Raw genomic sequence first — 21873 nt, forward strand, 5'->3', positions numbered from 1 at the left:
CGAGGCACCCCCAAAGTCCACCCCTGCCTCTCCTCCCCATCCCACCACTTCCCCCCAGGCTGCCTCCCTGCCTCCATCCCACCCGCCCGACAACTCCTCACAGTGGCCCCAGCAACCTTCATACAAGGCAACTCAGATCACCACTTGTTAGCCTCAAACCCTCCCAAACTCAGCGCTCTCGGGAAGGGGTTCAAATTCCTTAGGCCCGGCACTCACTCACTCGGTCACCAGCCACGCTGGTCTCCTCCGTGTCCCCTCGTCCCACTTCAGGGCCTTGGCCTTGCCTATTTGCCCTGGTTGAGCACTCTCCTCCTGAACTTCATGTAAACCACCCTACAGGTCACCTCCTCTGAAAGGCCTTCTTGCCCCAAACATCTAGAGAGACCCTGATCACGGGCGCTCAGCCTTCCTTCTGACTCTGAGCAGCATGATCACTTTCTGCTTGTCTCCCTGGCTGGTGAGGGCAGCCAGGCAGACAGGGATGGGCCTGCTTGGCTCACAGATAGATCCCAGCCCTTAGAACAGGCCTGGCAGACACAAGTACCACACAGCAGTGAGAGGGTAAAGAACCCAGTCCACAGGAGCCCACAGCCTCACAATAGAGCTGCAATCTGGAAAACCCCTCACAGGCAGCCTGGCAGAAATGGGGGAAACCTATGACGAGGAGGGCAGACAGACAGAGGCCCTGCGGGAGCCCAGAGCAGGAGGTGGTGGCCCAAGTGGATGACGACCGGGACTTACTCCCTTCACCTCAGAGCTGGCAGCAAAATCACGGCCTACAGGTGTGCAGGGAGCTGCCCAGCTCTCCACGGGTGCCCCACCCACTCTGTGCTGCGTGTAAAAACCAATCCTGCAACTCACCCTGAAGGAGGGGAGGGAAACAGTCTGAAAGTCACAAAAATATATTAAAATAGCTGTTTTCTTCTCTCGGTGTTGGCTTCCCACCTCCGTGCCCCTTACCCGCCGCCCGCCACAGACTTTCAGGGAGAAAAGAGGCCCGGGCGGGTGCCCTGGCTACAGCCCGGGGTCTGGGGAGGTCCCTCCAGCCTGGGAGTGAGGGCGGCTAACAGTCTCTACTGGCTCGACGCCACCGCCGACGAGGGCGCCGCTGGGAGGCCGGAGGTGCAGGAGGGTCAGGCAGGACGCAGCGGACAGTCGGGCCTTGCCACGGGGACAGAAAACAGAAAAGAAATGAACAGAGTGAAGATCGGGAGAGAGTGGGGGAGGGCAAAGCAGTGGGCGGGGGGGGGGGCAGAGGCCAGAGGGCAAGGAAGTCCCGGGGTGGGGGACACAGAAGTCCCTCCGGGTGCACCCTCTCTGGGGGACAGGGAGGCCCCAGAATGCGGGTTTGAGGCAGCAGATGCTGCTGGGAGAGAGGAAGGGCATGGAGGGGAGGAGAAGGGTCCTTGGCATCGGGAGAGGTAAAGGTGGGGTCCTGCCAAGGCCACAGTCAAGAGGCAAGAGCAGAGGACGGGAAGGAAGGGAAGCCCCAGAGCGGCAAGGCCGGGCCACAGCGACCCTCTCGGATTCAGAACACCCAGGTGGCTCCCCGGAAAGCTCAGGCCAGCGGAACACCTGAGGGGGCGACAAGTTGTCCGGAAGCCGGCAGGGAGGGGTGACGTGCCCTCGCTGAAGACTGATGGAGCCGGGAGTCAGGAGAGGGGCCTGCGCCCCGCCCGTGGGCTAGAAGGTCCTCCGGCCCAGTCTTTTGAATACGCTCACGGTGCCCGCGTGGTCCATCTGGGCACCCAGGCCCTCGCTGGAGCTGCTCCCCCGGGGCCCCACCAGAGTCCTCTTAATGGTGACCTTGACCTCAGCTGAGGACTTACTCTTGGTGCTGGTGACCTGGCTGTCCTGGGCCTCAGGCACGAGGGCGGGCTTGCCCAGTCTCTGGATGATGCTGACTTTGGACAGGGCCTCCGGCTTCCTCTCGGGCACCGGGCGCGAGGAGAGGGCCAGGCGCCGCAGCGTGGGGGCGGCAGCGGTCGGCGCCGAGCTCGTCGCCTTGGCTTTGACAGTCAGCGCAGGCTGCGGGCTGGCCTTGGCGGGGGCGCGGCCCAGCCTCTTCAGGACCCCGGCGTACTGCAGGACGGAGCTGCTGCTGCTGTCGTTGTCACTGTCCCAAGCCAGATCCTCGTCTGTCTCGGGCGTGGCCCCCAGACGGCTGAAGACTCCGGTGGGCTGTGGGGGTCACAGACAGGACAGGTGAGCCACCGAGCCACTCACCCTGTAATCACAGAGTTGCCTCATCCGTGCCTGGCCTCGTGGGGCTTGCACTTGGGAAGCGCACCCCTCGCTGACACGCTCGATAGTCGTGAGAGCCAGCAGAGGGCAAGTCCAGGGAACTAGGGGAGCCCAGAGGAGACCACTCCCCGCCGAAGTTAGGGGAAGGCACCCTGGAGAAGGGACCTCCAGGATGAGACCTGAGAGCTGAGTAGACGTGAGTCAAATAAAGAGCAGGAGGGAGAGGGGAGGTGAAAGGAAAAACTGTCTGCAAAGGTCTATAGAGGACCCACAGAGAAGAGGAGAATTTGGTCAATCACTCCACAAATAATCTGAGTCCCAGCTCAATATCTGGCCTGTATTGGGCAGTGCTGGGGACTCAGTGCTGACCAAGACTGGCCCTGCCCCACTCACAGGGGGCTTACGGTCCAGCGGGGAAGACTGAGCCGGCATTGAACCTCACACAAGTGATTCTCCAGTAATGACAGGACTGCGTGCTTGGGAGGGCGGGCGTGGGGCGGGGGCAGTGGAGAGCTGTGGACAGCGAAGCCTTGTCTCCTCGCTGAGTTCAGGGACACTTTGTCTGAGGCTTCGCTGTTTAAGCAGAGTAAAGTGCACCCTCAAAGTCCCCCAGGCATGAGTAAGAGTCATATTTATGGGGTACTTGCCCAGCTCTTCCCACGGCGGCATCTTTAAGCCAGGTTATCCTGAGCATTACAATCACGCTCATGATAAGATTTAGGAAATGAGAAAAAAGCCAGAGTGAGTGAGCCCTGGTGAGCAAGCAAGGAAAGGCAGCTGGCAAACTTGACCAGCGTGAATGTGAGGCGCCATTTCAAGACGCTCACCAGGGACTTCCCTGGCGGTCCAGCAGTTAAGACAGTGCTTCCACTGCTGAGGGCGTTGGTTCAAGCCCTGGTAGGGAAAGTTCCGTGTGCTACTCAGTGTGGCCAAAAAAAAAAGATGCCGAGCAGGCACCAGACAGACCCCACCACACAGGTATACCTCATGAGTCCTCATGACTATGCTGTGAGGCAGGGACTATACAGAGGAGGAAACTGAGGTGAAAGGGTCGAGGCCATGAAGCCAGGCAATGGCAGAGCAGGATTCATGCCAGGCAACAGGCTCAGGCTGCGTCTCCTAACCACATGCCACGCCTGGAGCCTGCGGGACCGCAAGTGGAGGCAAGAAGATTGGGCTACCTCCTGGGCTGGTGAAAAGCCTCTGAAGGGTTTACAGTGGGCGAGGAGGGCAGAAGGGGCCTGTCCTGTGGGTTGTAGGCGCTGCTCCTGTGAGGGAGGGGCTGGAGGGCTTTCCCTGGAGCTGCACAGACACCAGCTAGGAGGCCACTGCCCATCCCAACGGGACGAGGCTGCCGACAGGAGACAGATGGAGTCCCCAAGACAGGAGGAGGACGTGCTTTGGAGGAAGATTCGAGGCCAGTTAGGGGACATGCTGGTGGGCGGGGTCCCAGGACACTGTCCAGGGGTCCGCTAGAGCCCTGGGGCTAGAAATCGGGAGAGAGATCGGGGTAGCAGACAGACAGGGAGCCGGACTGGAAAGGTACGTGAGACAGGGTGAGGGGTATGCAGAAAGCGCCAGGAATGACACTCAGGGAAGACCAAGCTTTGAGAGTCCCCAGGGGCTCCCCCACTTCCCACTCACTTTATTCCCCGTTGTGGTATCTGCCTTGGTCTCAGCGCCGAGGCGGTCAAACACAGATGTCCTGTGGAGACCTGGGAGGGAAGTGAGGTTGTCAGCCTATGCCTGAGGGGTGGCCCCTGCAGGCCTAAGCCGGGCTGAGCACTGAACAGACAGGGAGGGGTCATCACGGCCTGCCCAGACCCCAGGAAGCTCTGGTCCAAGCAGGCGCACACTGGACGGAGTCAGGTTTTATGTCTGTGTTGTCCGCTAACACTGACCTTAACTCCCACACTTCTGGTCAATGTCAAATGTGAGAAGGATCAATTAAAATGGACACTTCCAGTCCTCACTTCTTGGTACCAATTCAAGAAGTGTATGTGCAGGAAGAGTTCTCAATCCCTACTGCTTCCTTTCCCTCTTTTGGGGGCCTTGGGCCTCTAAGAGAACCGGATAAATGGTAATACCCTCCCTAAATAACAGTTTGAAGAGCCATCAACAGAAGAATGTTTACTAGATTACGATACAGAAGTATTATGGAAACACTGAACAGCCATCAAGAAGAATGAAGCAGATTCATGTGCACTAACGTGAAAAGAGCTCAATAAAACCTTATACAACAATACAGGCAGGATGAGACTATTTGTGCTTAAAAAGAAAAAAAAAGCCGAGATGCATGTAAACACACAGACAGATGTCTGGAAAGGTTCGCAATACACGTGGGATACAAGTTTGTTTTCACTGCCTCTGCATCCACTGAATATTTTTCCATGAGAATATACACAATGTTCTGACAGAATGCAGGGCTTCAGCAGAGTAAAAAATCCACCTGCCAATGCAGGAGACAGAAGACACGAGGGTTCGATTCCTGGGTCAGGAAGATCCCCTGGAGAAGGAAATGGCAATCAGCTCCAGTATCTTGCCTGGAAAATTTCAGGGACAGAGGAGCCTGGTGGGCCACAGTCCATGGGGTCGCAAGGAGTCAGACACAACTGAGCACAAAAGGAACGCTTAAAGAAGAGCATCTTCCTACCACCAGATAAACTCCAGCTCTGGACTGAATCTCAGCCTGACCCCTCTGGCTCACCACGATGGTTCCTACTGTTTGGGGCACTGTCCTCAGCCAGGCACGGTCACTGACTTAGCAGGCAGACCAGCACTGGATCCGTGCCACCGTCCGCCAGGGGAGAGACGCCTGCTGAGGCACCGAGGATCCCTGCTATGCTAACTGCAGGACAAGAAGGCAGAGGTGGTGATGCGCCCCTCTCTACTATGGCCACCATTGCTGTCCCTGGGTCCAAAGCCCCCTGGATCCCCATCAGAGCCTGCTTCTGGGCCAACACCTGTAGAACGTGACCAACCCTGCAAGACGCAGCAAAAGGGAAACAGAGTCTCTGCCCCTCCCCAGGCCAGTACCTTTTGCTGCCTGTTGCTGCTCCAGGATCTTCCGGGTCCGCGGGGTAGTGCCTTTGGGCATGTTGATAATGTACTTCCCCTCCATCTCGGCGGTGACCCGGCGCCGCTTGGTGGGAACACTCAGGCTCTCCTCCTCTCGGTGGGCCAGGGCTGCTGGGGGAGGGGGTGGTGGTGAGCATCTTCTGAATGTCCACTCAGGGTGGGGTCTGGACACCCTGCAAAGGGCACACACGTGCCCTTTATCTCCATGCGTTCCCATGACCAGAATCCCTTCTCTTCCCAACCTCCCCTATGGGCATTGACTGATCCACCAAGAAAGTCAGGGGCCTGGGCCCAGTGGGGTTGCAGAAGGCTATGGCTGGCCTCCCGGGCTCTCTGTGGCTCTGACCCACCCCCCAGTAGGCTCGCCTCCCAGGCCAGCCAGAATACTCTCAGATGGGAAACTGCTGGGTGGTGGACAGGCCATCAAGGTAATGGCTTCACAGGTATGATCATTTGTTAAAAATCATTCAAGCTATGTACTTACAATGTGTGCCTTGTGCAAAAGTAAATTACACCTCAACTTACAAAAATAAACAGAATCTCCTCTACTGTGCTGAAGGGAAAGGAACCATCCATCCCAGGCCCCGCATCTTTTCACTACTTTAGAAATGAATCTTAACTTTCTTGCTCATGGCCCACAAACTGAACAATCAGGAGGAGGAGGAGGAGGCGCTTCCAGACACATGTGGCCCAAAGGGAGCACCTGTGATGGAGGTGGACGGGGCGTGACGGGGCTGGGTGCCATCCTGGGCCTTGCTTTCCACGTGGGCCAAGACCACTGGGCTGTGGGGGTGGACTCAACAAAGGCAGAAGCGTGTGACGGACAGAAGGCGGGCTTGGAAGCCCAAAGGCCGTGCCCCACTCCCAGCTCACAAGCTGAGACCAGGAAGAGCAGCGGCCAAGCATAGAAGAGTCTACGCAGGAAGAGGGCCCTGGGAGAAGGGAATATTGGGGCAAAGGCCCCATGATGGGAAGGACCCTGGAGGGGAATGGAGGCAGCAGGCAAGACATGAATCCACAGGGCCCAGCAAGGCCATGTGGGAAGATGACTTTACTAATGGAACAATAGGACGCCCTGGAGAGTTCTAGACAAGGGTGGAAAAGGATCAGATGGAAAGTTTTAAAGGATCCCTCTGGTGGCTAAGAGGAAAGGTAGCTTCTTTACCTTTGACCCCAGGCATCAAGCACAGGGCCGGGCACCAGTGCGGGGCTCAGTGACCATCTGTTAAAAAAGACTGAACCACCCACAGTCAACAACACTGTTCTGCACACGTAAAGTTTCATGAAGTTTCATGAAGTAGGCAGATCTCACGTTGTATTCTCACCACAATAAAATAAAAATTACACAGACTGAACTGGCCCCTGCGTGAGAACTGCAACGGGCCCACGATGCTCACAGACACCATCTCAAGGGCTTCCAACCGTCCGTGGAGGAGGGTAGCGCCAGCCCCCTTCGACAGACGTGGAAGGCGAGGCCCCCAGAGAGGCCGTGACTTGACCGAGTCTGAACACTGTGCACACCCCATGGCCTGCACAGCAGCGCCAAGAACACATCCCCCAGATGCCGTCTGCCAACCCGCAGCGGCCTCCAGCTCCTCCCACCCCCTGCCCACGTCTCCTCACCGGCAGCCTTGGCACTCTTTGCTGCCATCTTGTTGGACACGGTGACAGAGATCTTGGAGGTGCTGGTGTCCGGCCGCCTTGGGGGAGTGCCAGGTGGGGAGTCTCGGTTCAGGCTGTTGGTGATCATTCGGGAGGCGGCTGGCAGGAAGAGGAAAGAGGAGAGTCCAGTGAGACAGGGCCCCAGGAAAGGTGGCAGGATGGGGAAGGCCACCTTGGGACTGAATGGGCTGTACTGTCAAGACAGGGAGGCCTGGGGAGGGCCTGTCTTCCAGGGACTAGTCCAGCCCTCCTGGCCCTGGGGGGCCTTTCCTGACGCCCAGACCAGATGGTTCCAAGCACCCTTCATCCACCAGCCACTCAGCCCAGTGCTGAGTCCTTCCCTCTCCCTCCCCCACAGCCTTGCTTTCCTCCAGAAAGCACACACCTTGGGGTGCCTGCTATCTGTCTATCTGCTGTCTGGCTGGCTCACGACTCCCCCAGTATCAATGGGCCTGCTCTCTCTCTTCATTCAGGTCTCCTCTCAGACTTAGCCTCCTCAGAGAAAACTCCCGACTGCCCCCTCAACCGCTCCCACTTCTACCCTACACTATTCTTTTTCTTCATAGTCCGTATTACTGCTGGATACGCGTGCATGCTCAGTCACTTCAGTCGTGTCCGACTCTATGCGATGCTACGGACTGTAGCCCACCAGGCTCCTTAGTCCATGGGATTCTCCAGGCAAGAACACTGGAGCGGGAAGCCACGTCCTCCTCCAGGGGATCTTCTTGCCCTTCCTCCAGGGCTTCCCAGGGATTGAACCCACGTCTCCTGTGACTCCTGCATTGCAGGCGGGTTCTTTACCCGCTGAGCCACCAAGGAAGCCCACTACTGCTGGACATTCAAGTACATTTATCTGTCTACTGGCAGACTCGCCCAAGAGACTGCAAGCCTCAAGAGGAGATACTGTTTGTTACTGTGTCCTCAGCACTTCACAGGTCTTCAGTAATAAACATCTACTGAAAAGATGAACAGGGTCACCGAACCTCCCAACACCCCTAGCAGACAGGCTCTGCTGCAAACGAACTTTAAAGATGAGGAAATTGGGGGCACTCAGGGAGGAGGGTCACCCAGCAGGAGCCCTGGGCACTGTAGGTGTGCCTTCAGCTGGGCTGGGACAAGAAAAGAGGTGACCTCCCTTGGAGGTGGGGAGCAGTCTCAGGCACCCCGTCTCCTGTGGAGAAGGAGAAGGGGTGTCCCAGGTTGCAAGATGGGCTACAGAGAGCAGACGGGAGGGCCAGGAGCAGCTGCTGCTAGCTTCGGGGGTGGGTTTCCTGAACTCCTGGGGGAGCCCTGCAGGGGACGGGGCAGGGGGGTCTTCATGCTACCACTCCTTGCTCAGTAGGCCTAGGAACACCCCCCCATAGTGGCTTTCAGACTTTGCTACTTTGTCCTACCCCCTCCCCCCCGCAAAAGCTCTCTCTTCCTGCAGTGTGCTACCTCTCAAAGTCTCCTGAAATCCTTCATGATGACCCTCAACACAAGATTATAATTTCCTATTGCTTGGTTGTTTTTAACTATAACTACAGTATACAGAAAAATACATCAAAGCTACACAGTCCATTTAACATCAATTCCCGTAAATCAGGACTTTCCCAGCGGTCCAGTGGTTAAGAGTGGCTTCCACTGTAGGGGTCATGGGTTTGATCCCTTGTCAGGGAACTAACGGTGGGTGGGTGGGTGTATGTGTGCTTGTGTGTGTTACTTGAATGAATTACTTTGCTGCATACCTGAAACTAACACAACACTGTAAATCAAGTATATTTCAACAAAAATTTTTTAAAAACCTTGGGTCAGAAGATCAGTTCCTCATTATCAGTAAGTGCACAAGTATGATTTGAAGTAGTAAAAGGCGCAAGTATTAAAAATAAAATAAATTTTGCAAAAGGTGACCTCTTACTCTGAAAAGAAATCAACTACTTTGAAATCAAAATTTTTTTTTAATGTGTGTTTATATCTGTTTGGGGGAAGCCTGTTAAGCAGCAAAGGCTAATCAATATGTACGTATGCATGTGTGTCAAATTTTTCAAGTGTCACACTGCTAAAAAATCAGAAGTATAAATATAGTTGATTCTTATCATTCAGATTCTGTATTTATAAACTGGCATATTTACAAATTTATTCACAACCTCAAAACCAATACTTGTGGGGTTCTGTGGTCATTTATAGACAGGCACAGAGAGGCAAAAATCCTGAGTTGCCTAATGCATGTTCCCAACTGAGGTCAAACAAGGCGACGCTCTGCTATCCTGCCACAGCTCACATAGTAAATAAGTCTATATAGTGCTGCTGCTGCTGCTGCTGCTGCTGCTAAGTCGCTTTAGTCATGTCTGACTCTGTGCGACCCCATAGACGGCAGCCCACCAGGCTCTCCCGTCCCTGGGATTCTCCAGGCAAGACCACTGGAGTGGGCTGCCATTGCCTTCTCTAGTGCATGAAAGTGAAAAGTGAAAGTGAAGTCGCTCAGTCGTGTCCAACTCTTCTCGACCCCGTGGACTGCAGCCCACCAGGCTCCTCCGCCCACGGGATTTTCCAGGCAAGAGTACTGGAGTGGGGTGCCATCACCTTCTCCGCACCATCTTTTTACGGTTTCCTCAGCGTTATTTTCACAACTTTGTGTTTCTGTTAGTGATTCTGCTGTTTAAAATGATCCCCAAGCTTGGTGATAAGATGCTGGGTAGTGTCCTAAGTTCAAGAAGGCGGGGATGTGCTTTATGGAAAACATATGTGCATTGGATAAGCTTCATTCAGGCATGAGTTTTAGTGCTGTGGGCTGTGAGTTCACTGTCAATGAATCAACAATATATATTAAATAAGGTCTTTTAAAATAGAAACACACATAAAATAAGGTTGTACACTAGTCAGATGATGAAGATGTTGTGACCAGAAGCTTGCAGGAACCTGACCCCACATTTCCCTGGGACCAGTGACTCAGAGTCAGTGACTCAGTGCTCCCAGTGGCTTTGCAAAATGGAACGACCACGAACGAAAATCGATCGTATGCACAGTCACTCTCTGCCCCATTTATCCCTGAGACAAGAGAGCCCCAGATGGCTGTGCTTCCACCTCTGCAGAGTCCAGGCGTGTCCCCTTCACTACAGAATGTCAGAACGGAGGAAAGAGGCCTGGACAGACAGCACTCACCGCTAGAAGCACCCCGGCGAATCTCGCCTGGGAGGGGGCTGGGGCTGCAGGGCACCGCCTCAGTGGCAGCTTTGCACATATCCTGTAAAGAAAACAGGTGCTTGGGGTTACCATGGGGACGGGATGTGAGGTGGAGGAAAAGGGGACCCAGATATCTGAGCAAAACTGGGGGAGATCAGAGCCTGGGCTGTTAGAGAAGAGATTTCAAGACATTTCACTCCTACTTGCAAGTTTTAAGTCGCTTCAGTCATGTCCGACTCTGTGTGACCCTATGGACTGTACCCCACAGGCTCCTCATTTCATTGGAATTCTCCAGGCAAGAATACTGGAGTGAGTTGCCACGCCCTTCTCCAGGGGATCCTCCTGACCCAGGGACTGAATCCATGTCTCTTTCGTCTCCTGCATTGGCAGACAGGTTCTCTACCACCATCACCACCTGGGAAGCCCAACTTATAACAAAGCACCAGACAAACCCAAACAGGGACACGCTACAGAACAGCTGAGCAGTACTCTCCAAAACTGTCAAGGTCATCTAAAACTCGGGAAGAGCAGGACTCTGGCCCAAATCGAAAGAGACTAAGGAGACACATGGAGAAAATGCCATGTGGTATCCCAGAGGAGAAAAAGGACGTTAGTGGAAACCGCAAGAAACCCAGAGTCCGTAGCTTAGTGACTAACAGCATGTGCATAAGCTGGCGCTCAGTCGCGTCTGCCTCTGCGACCCCATGGACTGTAGCCTGCCAGGCTCCTCTGTCCTTGGGATTCTCCAGGCAAGAATACTGGAGTGGGTTGCCATTCCCTTCTCCGGGGGATCTTCCCGACCCAGGGATCGAACTCACGTCTCCTGCACTGGCAGGGGGGATTCTTTACCAACTGTGCCACCTGGGAAGCCCAATAACAGCATAGCAACGCTTCTTTCTTAGTTTTGACAGGCGCGTCATGGCTAGGTGGCATGTCAACATTAGGGGAAGCTGGGCGAAGGAAATACAGAAACTTTGTGTCCTATTGTTGCAACTTTTCTACAAATCCAAAATCAGTCTCAAATTTAAAAGTTTAAAGAAAAGCACACATTTTGCTCTGTGACCTCTGGGATAACTAAGACAGCATCCCTGGCTTGAGAAAGCCCTTGCTGCAGGGTCCTGTCCAGGATGATGGGCAGATGAAAGCCTGGCCCTGGAATGCAGAAAGCCTCTAAAATTAATGAGAAAAATCCCAGTGACCACCACGTGGTACGTGGACTGCTTGAGAGTGCAGCCTCTGCAACAAGCCTCCCTTTCGGGAAGAAGGAGTCAATAAGCTGGTAAGGTGTATAAAGGATGAGACAGGGACTGGCGGGCCACGGTAAGAGCCTGGAAGTGCTAATGATCACAGCTAAAGCACCTCGTCACTCCAGGCCCGGCACTTGGCGCCATATACACTCTCTGGTGGACGGCCACAGAGGCCCTATTCAGAAAGGGTGAGTGCAAGGCCTGTTTCAGTGACTGGGGGAGGTGAACCACTAGTCCAAGGTCACTGTCAACAGAAAGCCCAAGAATGGAACCACCATGCCGTTGGCCACACACCAACTGTGTCCCACCTCGGAAGCTCCTATTTTGGGGACAGAAGAGTCACAGTAAGAATAACTATGATGAGGGAAGGAAAAACTAACAGTAATAATAATAATAATACTTACAGAGAGCCCTTAATGAGGCCCTGCTGTGTACACTGTGCTAGGGCTTTATGTAGCTTAATACTTACAATCCCCCTACCAAACAGGTTTGCCTATGTATATTCTACAAGCGGAGAAAGTAAGGTTCAGAGAAGTTAGGCAACGTGCCCCATGTCACACAGCAAGCAGTGGAACCAACCTTGGAATCCAGGTATGCCTACCTTTGCTTCCAAGCCTCCGATTGGTTCTACCACCAGCCCTCCATCCCACCCTAAACCCAGAAACAGAGGCATCGAGCAGAGAGCCCACCTGGCGGTGCACCACCTTGGCATGCTTGAGGATGGCAATGATGTCACCCACCACGGTCACGCCCAGCTCGTTCATGATCTCCTTGTTGAGGTCCAGCAGCATGCTCTTCTGGATTCTGCAGGGAAGGGTGACAAGTGAGTTGGGGTGGGTGGGCCGGCCTGTTCCCTAACTCCCCTTCTTTCCCCAGGGTCAGCCCTGTCCCCTCAGCAGCCTTACCTATTATCCACAAACATCACAGCGTAATTGACAGCAGGTCCTGGAGGAATGCCGGCTTCCTTAAAGAACTGGATCCACTCGGAAGTGGCTGGGAGCGTGGAGGTGTAGACAGGGCTTATTATTCACATGATTCTCCTTAGAGCAGCAGCAGCAAAACCACAACAGCAGCAGCTCCCACAAATTAAATGCTTATCAAATGCCAGGTCCTGAGCACTCCACATAGATGACAGAACTAAGCTGGCCTGCCAGCTCTGTGAATTCAGCAGCACTGAAACCTCTACATGGCCAACGAGGAAACTGAGGCAGGGAGAGGCTGGACGCCTGGCCCCAGGCCACACTGCTAACAAGAAGCAGACTCCCCAAGCCCCTGTGCTCCTGGACTGCCCTTCTCCTCACAACTTTGCCCTGCCTGGAGCATGATGACCCCCAGCAACCACTGTCCCCCAGGCTTGGCCAATGACTGGGGGCGGCGGGGAGTCAGGACTCTGGGTTCTCCACCCAGGTCTCCATCACAGGTGCAGGCCCAGAGGGTGACAGGATCCACAGGTGGGTGGAAAGAAGGTTTGCACAGCTGGCCTCTGGGTGTCAGCAAGCATCTCCACTACAACACACACAGGAGCAGCCCAGCCTCAGAAAGGAGGTCATGAGCACAGGCTTTGGAGTGTGGGTTGGAATCCTGGCTTTGCCATCTCCCAGAAAAAGGACTCTGGGGAAGGTAGCACTTGCTGCTCGGTCTCCTCTGGGGTCACACATTCCACAAGCATGTACTGAGCAGTTGGCACACACCGAGTCCCGCTCTAGGCACTGGGGATACTGCAGGGCCCAGAGTCCCTTCCCTCAGGGAGCAGACACTCGAGTAGTAAGAGCGCTGACGTCCTGGGTCATCGTGCAAACTAAAGGGAAAGGATGCAGAAAGGGCTCGAAATGGCACAAGGCCCAGAGGATGTCCTCCCCCACGGCAGCCGTGATGGTGACGGTGACGGTGACGACGTCCCCACTACGCGTGGAGCCTAGACCAGGCAGACTCCATCCACCCAACTTCACTGTTTCCAAAGTTCTTTCTTGGCCTCTTGGGTGTGACCTTCAAAATGACCCTGACCACTCAGGCCAGGTATCAGAGAAGATTACTGGTTCCGAGTAGAATTTTTTTTCTCACATTTTAGTATCTCGGAAACTAGGATTTACCTCACAGTTGATGGTGTGCCACAATTTAATTAGCAACATTTTCTTTTAAAGTCTTTCTCATGGTATATAACGGTACATCCCAAACTCCACGCTATTTTTTTTAAAAAGGAGAAATTTGGTGTTACTATGCCCATTTTGCTGATATGACAACTGAGGCTCAGAGCAGGGTGAGGGACACAGTCTGGATGAGACGCTGTGTGGAGGGCGGTGGGGGTCTCAGGTGCCCACCCAGCACGGGCCAGTCTCCCCAGGCCTGCAGCAAGTGAGGTGCTCACAGCCTCAGGACTTCTACCAGCCCCGAGGAAAGGATGGACTTTTTTCTTCTTTGCACAAGCACTTTCCATCTGTCAAGACATGGGCGGGGGAGGGGGGGCCTGGGTTCCTTTAGCCAAAAGCAGGCAGCTTTGTCTAAATATCAAAAACTACCACGTAATAGTTCCATTTATGTGAAATGTCCAGAAGTGGTAAATCTATGGCGATCTATAGGGACAGAAAATAGAATAGCAGCTGCCAGGGACCGGGCTGGGAAAGCAGGGGGGAGAGGGGAGTGACTGCTAATGGGTATTTGGGAACTGGGGGAAGTGAGGAAAATATTTTGAAATTGATTGTGGCGATGGACGCACAAGTCTACAAACACAGATTTTAAAAACCACTGGACTTCCCTGGTGGTCCAGTGGTTAAGAATCTGCCTGTCAATGCAGGGTACACCTATTCGATCCCTGGGCTGGGAAGATTCCACATGCTATGGAGCACCTAAGCCCGTGGGCCACAACTACTGAACCTGAGCTCCAGAGCCTGCGAACCGCAACTACTGAAAGCGCGTGCCCTGGAGCCCGTTCTCCGCAACAAGAGAGTAGCCCCCACTCGCAGCAACGGGAGAAAACCCACAAGACCCAGCGCAGCCAAAAAGAAAAAAAAACAAACCCAATGAGTTGTATGAAATGTGAACTGTATCTCAACTAAGCTGTTCTTAGGGGAAAAGGAAACACCACACGGTTGGAGGCAGTCAGTTGCCTGAAGCAAAGTCCAGGAGCTGCAAGAGACCCCGTGTCCGGCGTCATCATCATTTTGTGCTCTATGAAGGAGGAAAACCTGCTGCCAGTTAAATGGTCCTAAGCACCAGCTGTAAGATGCACCCCGGTCTCAGAAATAATAATACAGGCCACAATGCGTGTCTGGGACTCAAACGGGTGGCTTGCTGTTCACACCAGAAGACAGGCACTAGAATATTCCTAGCAGCTAGTCTCACAATCCAGAAACAGTATCCACTGACAATAGCACTGGCAAAAAAACGACGATCGATGGCTCACCCAGTCCACACGATGCAGCAGGGTAAAGCAAGAACTACGGGGAATTCCCTGGCAGGCCAGGGGTTAAGACGTTCACTGCAGGGGATGCAAGACAGACCCCTGGTCAGGGAGCTAGGTTCCCACATGCCTCCCGGCCAAAAAAAGAAAACATTAAAACAAGCAATACTGTAACAGATTTTTTTAAAAAAAGGAAAGAACTACAGCTACACACAGCACCAGAGATGACTCTCCGGCATTGTGCTGAGCAACAGTAGCCAGATACAAAAGAACACAGGGCATGGCGGGACTTCCTTCATGTAAATTCAAAAGCAAGTCTGTAGGAACGTTTTCATTAGTGGTACAACGATAAAGTAAGGTAAGGAGAGAAGATCACATAGAGAAGATAGTGGTAGCTTCCATCTGAAGGAGGGAGGTGGTGTGACGGGTGGAGCCTCGAGGTGGGTAGGCAATATTCTAGTTCTCCACCTGGATGGTTAGATGGGTGGAGGTTTTTTTAAAACCTTTCTTACCGAACTATAAGGTACACTCACAAAAGTGCACACAAATCAATAGGTTTTCATAAACCAACACACCCATGTAACCAGCACCCAGATCAAGAAGTAAAACATTTCCAACATTCTAGAAGCATTCCCCCGGCCTCCCATTCCCTAGGGAACCACTTCTCCCTGCCTCCCAAGGGCAATAAACACCTTCTAGCAGCACAGAGTGATTGTGCCTGCTTCTGCGTTTTATTATTTCGACCATGTTGTGCAGCATGTGGGAATCTTAGTTCCCTGACCAGGGATCAAACCCATGTTCTATTGAAAGCGCAGTCTTACCCACTGGACCACCAGGGAAGCCACTCCTGTGCTTTTTGTCAATGGAATCAAAAAGGATGTACTCAGATGTTTGCTTTCTAATTGCTCTCATGATCACACAAATCTGTTTTACATACTTCTCTGTATATTCAAATGTCCAAAAATTTAAAAGTGACTAGCTAATAATCTCTGTGTTTTGGCAATCCCCAAGTACAAAGTTTAAAGAGAATGTTGATAAAGCTCATGAGAATAGTAACAGCTAACATTTGCTGAGAACTAGGCTCAAGGCTTTACATGCAATCACCTCCTTAATACTTAAGCAATGTCCCAGGATGTTACGATCTCCATTTTACAGATGAGAAAATCAAGGCTCTAAGAGGTCACGTGGGTGACCTGCTGGACTCCAGAACCCGAGTTCTTTATGGCCATAGTACGTTGTCAGGAGGCCAGGATAGCAGAAAGCAGGCAGTCGGCCCTGAGCAGGCCTGGCCCTGCCTCCAGGTTCCTCAGAGCACAGCTGTTCCTGCCAGTGACTGGCCCTTCCTCCCCCACCCGGCCCCCCCTATTAAGGTCACACGTCAAAAAGGGGGAGAGGGGAGAGAGGGCCCTTGAGAGAAGACTCACCCATGGTCACTGAGACCATTGTCTCCTGGGCCTTCAGGCCGCTCCCTGGAGCCTGAAAGAGAGGACGAACGGAGAGCGCTCATGAGCCACCGCCGGCTAAGTGTCTTGTCCGTCTCTTGCTGCCTGTCTGTCTGCCTGCCAGAAGAGAGTTCCTGGGCTGGGGGCTCACAGCCCAGGAATAGCCTGGACAGCTGGCAGGAAGTCAGCCTGGGGCAGAGCTGTCACTGCAGAGATCACTCCTGCCTGGGACAAGGCCCAGGGACAGCAAATGTCCACAGCTCCGTCCCCACACACCTCCCAAGTTTCTGGCTGGAAAAGAGAGAGACAGATAAAAGACCCTCCCTGGCCCAAGACCTTAACCATAAATACCCATTCATTCTTTCAAAAACTCTCTCCTGAAAACCTACTGGGTGTGAAGTACTGCTCTAGGGGTCGGGAATACAGAAGTAAACAAAAACCCGGAGCCTGGCCTCTACGTGGTGACACAGTTAAGGACAGAAAACAATTAGCAAACCAGCTGACAGTGTCGTGTGTCAGAAAGCCTTCAGTGTCATGGAGAAAACGCGGAGGGCCCAGGAAGGGAGGGCTTACAATTCTAAACAGGTGCTCGGGGAAGGGCTCTCTCTTTTTGTTGCTGTTGTTTCTTAAAAAAAACTTTCTGGCCCCACCATGCAGCACGCGAGATCTTAGTTTCCAGAGCAGGGATCGAACCCATGCCCCCAACAGTGGAAGTACAGTCTTATCCACTGGACCGCCAGGGAAGTCCCCAGGAGGAGCTCTCCAAAGTGACATTTAAGAGACCGAAGGAGGTGGAGGAGTGAGCCATGCAGTTTTAGAGAGGAAGGGTGTTCCAGGAGAAGGTACAGCAAGTGCAGGGCCCTGAGCCAGAAGCCCATCTGGCATGTCCGCGGGGCAGCCAGGAGCCCGCAGGGACCATACCATAGAGGGAGCGAGGAGGTGAGTGAGAGAGCCGGGGACAAAGAGGCGGGGCTCCACTCAGGACGGGCCCCAGGGCAGAAACACAAAGCCAGTGTTTACTTGGGTAAGGTCAGCGGGTGCCAGAAAGACACATGACATACGAGCACCAATGGAGACCTTCTCCTGCACGTGAACAGCAGTGCTGAAACAGAACTAAAAGAAATCATTTCCTCACCTGATCCGCCACTACTGACTCCAGGAACCCCCATGTCCCACACTGCCCCTCCCTGGCCATCCTCTCCCCCTACGCTGCTCCCCCGCACTCATGCCAGCCCCCAGTTCTGACTCATGTCCCCCACCCGTCCATCACCTACAGGGTGCAAAAGGCCCACTGTCCAGCCCCTTTCTGTGGACCATCACCTACCATCTGCCCCTTCCTACCCACTATTTTAATGGTATCGCAGTGATGGTACTCTGGGGGACTTCCCTGGTGATCTAGTGGTTAAGATTCCACCTTCCAAAGCAGGGGATGTGGGCTCGATCCCTGGTCGAGGAACAAAGATCTCACGTGCTGCAGGACAACTAAACCTGACTGCCGGGGCAACTAAGCCGGAATGCCACAACTAGAGAGGCCTGCACTCCATAAGCAAGAGCCCGAGCAGCCAAAAAAAAGTGTGGCGGGGGAGGGGAGAGTGCCTTCCTGGTAGCTCAGTAGTAAAGAATCCGCCTGCCAGTGCAGGAGACATGGGTTTGATCCCTGATCCAGGAAGATCCCATGTGCCACGGAGCAACTAAGCCCGTGAGCCACAACTATTCAGCCTGCGCTCTGGAGCCCAGAAACCACAACTACACACGCCCTAGACCCTGTGCTCCGCAACAAGAGAAGGCACTGCAATGAGAAGCCCGTGTACCACAACTAAAGAGTAGCCCCCGCGCATCGCAACTAGAAAAAGCCTTGTGCAGCAACAAAGACCCAGCACGGCAAAAACCAAAAATACATAAATAAATAAAATTATTTTTAAAAGTAAGGACTCTGGAACCAGACTTGCAGGGTTCAAATCTGGCTCTACCACTTACTAGCTGTGTGACCTTGCTAAGCAACTTCACCAGTCAGGCCCCAGTGTCCACGTCTGTACACTGGGTGGTACACCCCTGACTTACCCCAGAGGACTGCTGTGGGGCTAGATGAGTTTCTATGCACAGAGTACCTGAGAGTGCCTGCTGCATGCTAAATACTTTAGAGTGCTGGCTCTTCTTGCCCCTCAGGCCTCTCACTCCAGCCTTCCCTCCAACACCCAAGGGCTTTGCCGGCTACCCACTCTTCACACAGAATGTCACCTGTGCCTTGCATGCTTGCTTCTCCTATCCTCCTAGCAAGCTCTCCATCACTCTGCATGGCTGCCACCTGCCTTGTGACATCTTCCCAAAGTCCCCAGGGTGATGCTCTCTTCTCCACCCTCAACTAGGATAAGGAACATGACCAGAGGCATCACTTGATCCCGTACTTGGCTCCTAAGATGCCCTTTCCCTTCAGGATGTTACCACTGGACAAGAACAACACAACCAACATCTCTCAAAGAGCAAGGCCTGAAGGAGGCTTCAGTAAGCCAGACAGAACAATGCTGCACATAGCAAGCACCAACTATGCACCAGGAATGGTGCCAGGCATCACGCCGACGCCTCACAACCTCCTCATGCGTGAGGACTATCATTAGCCACATTTTAATCAATGGGAAAAAAAAAAAAAACTGACTCACTGTGGTACAGTCATTTGCCAAATGCCACATCAAGCCAGAGCTTTACTGGGATTCAAAAACAAAAACAAGTTATCCCTGATTCCGGTGCCCATGCAGCAGCTCCTGATGAGCATTCACGTGCCTAGCATTGCTGATGAACACACCTCAGTGCCTCCTCACCATCACCTGTGGTAGAAAGTAAAAACAATCTCCAAGTTATAGGGGATAGTGGCAGGCCTGAGGTCACACAGCAAGCAACTGAGGATGCGAACCCAAGTCAGTCCACTGGTCAAGGGATTACTATGAGCTGGGCACTGAGGTCTGGAGCCCTCAGCAAGGAGGCTAAGCCACTGGAGTCTTAGCAAAGTTTCAGTTAATACTTACTAGAAGCCTTTAGGTACTGGTATCCTCCCTGGTGGCTCAGTGGTAAAGAATCTGCCTGCAATGCAGGAGACTCAGATTCGATCCCTGGGTCGGGAAGATCCTCTGGAGGAGGAAATGGCAACCCACTCTAGTATTCTTGCTTGGGAAATCCCACGGACAGAGGAGCTTGGCAGGCTACAGTCTGTGGGGTCACAAAAGAGTCAGACACGACTGAGCAACTGAACAGTAGCAACATCTTCCCACTACAGCTGCAGAATTCCCCACCAGACTCCATTTTCTCTCTCCACCATTAAAAACCTATCTCCCATGCTGACTTTATGAACAGCGAAAATTATATAACAATAATAGAAAAATGACAGCTCCCCAAAATTCAAGTAATTACCATTCACCAGACTCCCTATGCTCAGCCCTTAGAAGGCCTGCCTCCAAAGCTCGATCTTACCACTTCCTAACCCTGACAATGGAAAAGACTCTGATGCTGGGAGGGATTGCGGTCAGGAGGAGAAGGGAATGACAGAGGATGAGATGGCTGGATGGCATCACCGACTCGATGGACATGAGTTTGAGTGAAATCCGGGAGTTGGTGATGGACAGGGAGGCCTGGCGTGCTGCAATTCATGGGGTCGCAAAGAGTCGGACACGACTGAGCGACTGAACTGAACTGAACCCTGACTCTGAGGCAAGTGGGTTTAACCTTTTTGGATCGCACTTTCTTCAACTGTAAAATAAGAATGACAGGAGTTATTGTACATCAACTATACTCAAATTAAAAAGAAAAAAAAGGATAGGCGTATCTATTTTTAAAGTGCTTAGTGGGGTTAAGAGTTCCTAAATGCTAAGCTGTTAGAACGATGCTCAGTAGGTTTTGTACATGTGCATTAAATAAAATAAGTACATCTTCAGTGAGTCAGGAAAAGGGTAGGACAATCACTAAGCCAAGACCATCATATGCCAAGTGCGAGCTGAAAACAGAGTATAACTTGACAGGACCCATGAGACCTGACAGCATGGAATCACAAAAACACAAGTCATTCCTTTTTCAGTTCTTTCCTTTTCTATCTACAATGTAATAAACCATTCTGCTTCCACTGGAGTTCAGGCTAAGTCCTCCTTTTCACAGCCAAGCAATGCTAGTTTTTCATTAGAAAAGCAATACAAATTTTCCTTCTCAAATGAACTGACTGGAGAAAAATGAATCAGTGGTTTCAAAGAAAAAGGAAAGCCTTAATACTACAGGATTCAGCAAAATATGACAAATAGTAAGTGGCAGGATGTCGATTTGCCTAGCTGCAGATTCAAAGTCTTTCCTATCAGAAGGAAAGTGAAGGAAAGCTGAAGTCTCTGAGCTTCTCCTTCTCTACTTCCTTGCTAGTCTCATCTACACCAATGACTCTTGGAATCATTATGTCGTTATTGTTTAGTCACTAACTCATGTCCGACTCTCTGTGACCCCACAGACATCAGCGCACCAAGCTTCCCTGTCCTTCACTATCTCCTGTAGCTTGCTCAGATTTATGTCCATTGAGTTGGTGATGCTATCAAACTACCTCATCTTCTGCCGACCTCTTCTCCTTTTGCCTTCAATTTTTCCCAGCATCAGAGTCTTTTTCAATGAGTTGGCTCTTCATATCAGGTGGCCAAAGTATTGGAGCTTCAGCGTTAGCATCAGACATTCCAATGAATATTCAGGGTTGATTTCTTTGCAGTTCAAGGGACTCTCAAGAGTCTTCTCCAGCACCACAACTGGAAGGTATGAATTCTTCAGCGCTCAGCCTCCTTTATGGTCCAACACTCACATCCATATATATGGCTACTGAAAAAACCATAGCTTTGACTATAGGGACCTAAACACCTAACGGGTGTCTGCTATGACCAGTATTATTATTATAGTCCGGATCTATTTATTGAGCTCCTGCTCTACACCGGCAGGCCCTATGCTGAGGACTTTACACGCACATTTCATCAGCATCCTCACAATAACTCTATGATATGATGAAGGGATTATTAGCCTTCATCCTATAAACGATGAAAATGAAGTTCAGATAAGGGAAGGCACAGGTCCGCTACCACAAAGTGTAGCTTAGGATTTGAACTGAAATGTTGGCTCCCAATTTCACGCTCCCACACCCTGATCTTCCATATCAAACACAATCATCAACAATACTAACAATAATAGTATAGCAAAGAAGTGTGCAGTGGGCCAGGCGCTGAGCTAGGGCTCCGACAAGCACGAGCTGACTTCTCACTCCAACCCATAAAGAGGATGCTATAGTCACATTCTGACCCCCATTCTACAGAGCAGGAAACTGAGATTCAGAGAAAGAAATCGCTTGTCCAGAGCCGCACGGCGGCTCCAGGACTGACTCCGGAATCCCGGGGCGCCATTCATCTCCACCGCATCCAACCCATATCCACCACCCCTGGCCCGCGCCTCACCTGGCCCTCGGGGCCCGCGCCCACTCGCGCAGCCCGCCCTCCCGGCGGCGCCAACTGTCAGACCCACCTCCCTCCTCCCGGCTGCCCGCCCCGGAAGCACCGTTCTCGCTGCCGGAAGTCGGGCTTACCCGCCCTCGGCCGCTCTAGCCCACGGGAGAGCCACCAGAGAGAGCGCAGGGGCAATC

General features: G+C 52.6%; 1 protein-coding gene across 6 annotated transcripts; it reads right to left on the minus strand.

Annotated features, from left to right (window-relative positions):
- Positions 1-886: 886 nt before the first annotated feature.
- C18H19orf47 (chromosome 18 C19orf47 homolog) lies at positions 887-21777 on the minus strand. Of its 6 annotated transcripts, none has more exons than XM_052655951.1 (10): positions 18890-18934; positions 16215-16266; positions 12299-12386; positions 12083-12197; positions 10126-10207; positions 6946-7083; positions 5281-5430; positions 3889-3959; positions 1830-2181; positions 887-1161 (listed from the first exon to the last, which is right to left on the minus strand). In XM_052655951.1, exons 1-10 carry the CDS (start codon positions 18917-18919, stop codon positions 1064-1066), a joined length of 1176 nt encoding a protein of 391 aa, XP_052511911.1. In that variant the 5' UTR covers positions 18920-18934; the 3' UTR covers positions 887-1063. The 6 variants fall into 6 exon arrangements, with proteins under 6 accessions (XP_052511911.1, XP_052511909.1, XP_052511907.1 ...); XM_052655949.1 differs by having other exon boundaries at positions 5281-5433; XM_052655952.1 differs by lacking the exons at positions 887-1161; positions 18890-18934 and adding exons at positions 19253-19433; positions 21689-21777 and having other exon boundaries at positions 1205-2181; positions 5281-5433.
- Between the last annotated feature and the right edge of the window lie 96 nt (positions 21778-21873).

This window comes from Budorcas taxicolor, chromosome 18, assembly GCF_023091745.1.
Source record: "Budorcas taxicolor isolate Tak-1 chromosome 18, Takin1.1, whole genome shotgun sequence".
In the NCBI taxonomy this organism is placed as follows: Eukaryota; Metazoa; Chordata; class Mammalia; order Artiodactyla; family Bovidae; genus Budorcas; species Budorcas taxicolor.

What these genes read in the sequence shown, in the direction of transcription:
- C18H19orf47 (XM_052655947.1), bottom strand. Translation starts at nt 18,919, where the DNA reads ATGTGGCATTTGGCAAATGACTGTACCACA. An exon ending in CCAAGGTGGTGCACCGCCAG is followed by an intron (nt 10,208 to 12,082) that starts GTGGGCTCTCTG and finishes TTTTCTTTACAG; the next exon opens with GATATGTGCAAAGCTGCCAC. An exon ending in GCAGCAACAGGCAGCAAAAG is followed by an intron (nt 3,960 to 5,280) that starts GTACTGGCCTGG and finishes CTTCCCTCCCAG; the next exon opens with GTCTCCACAGGACATCTGTG.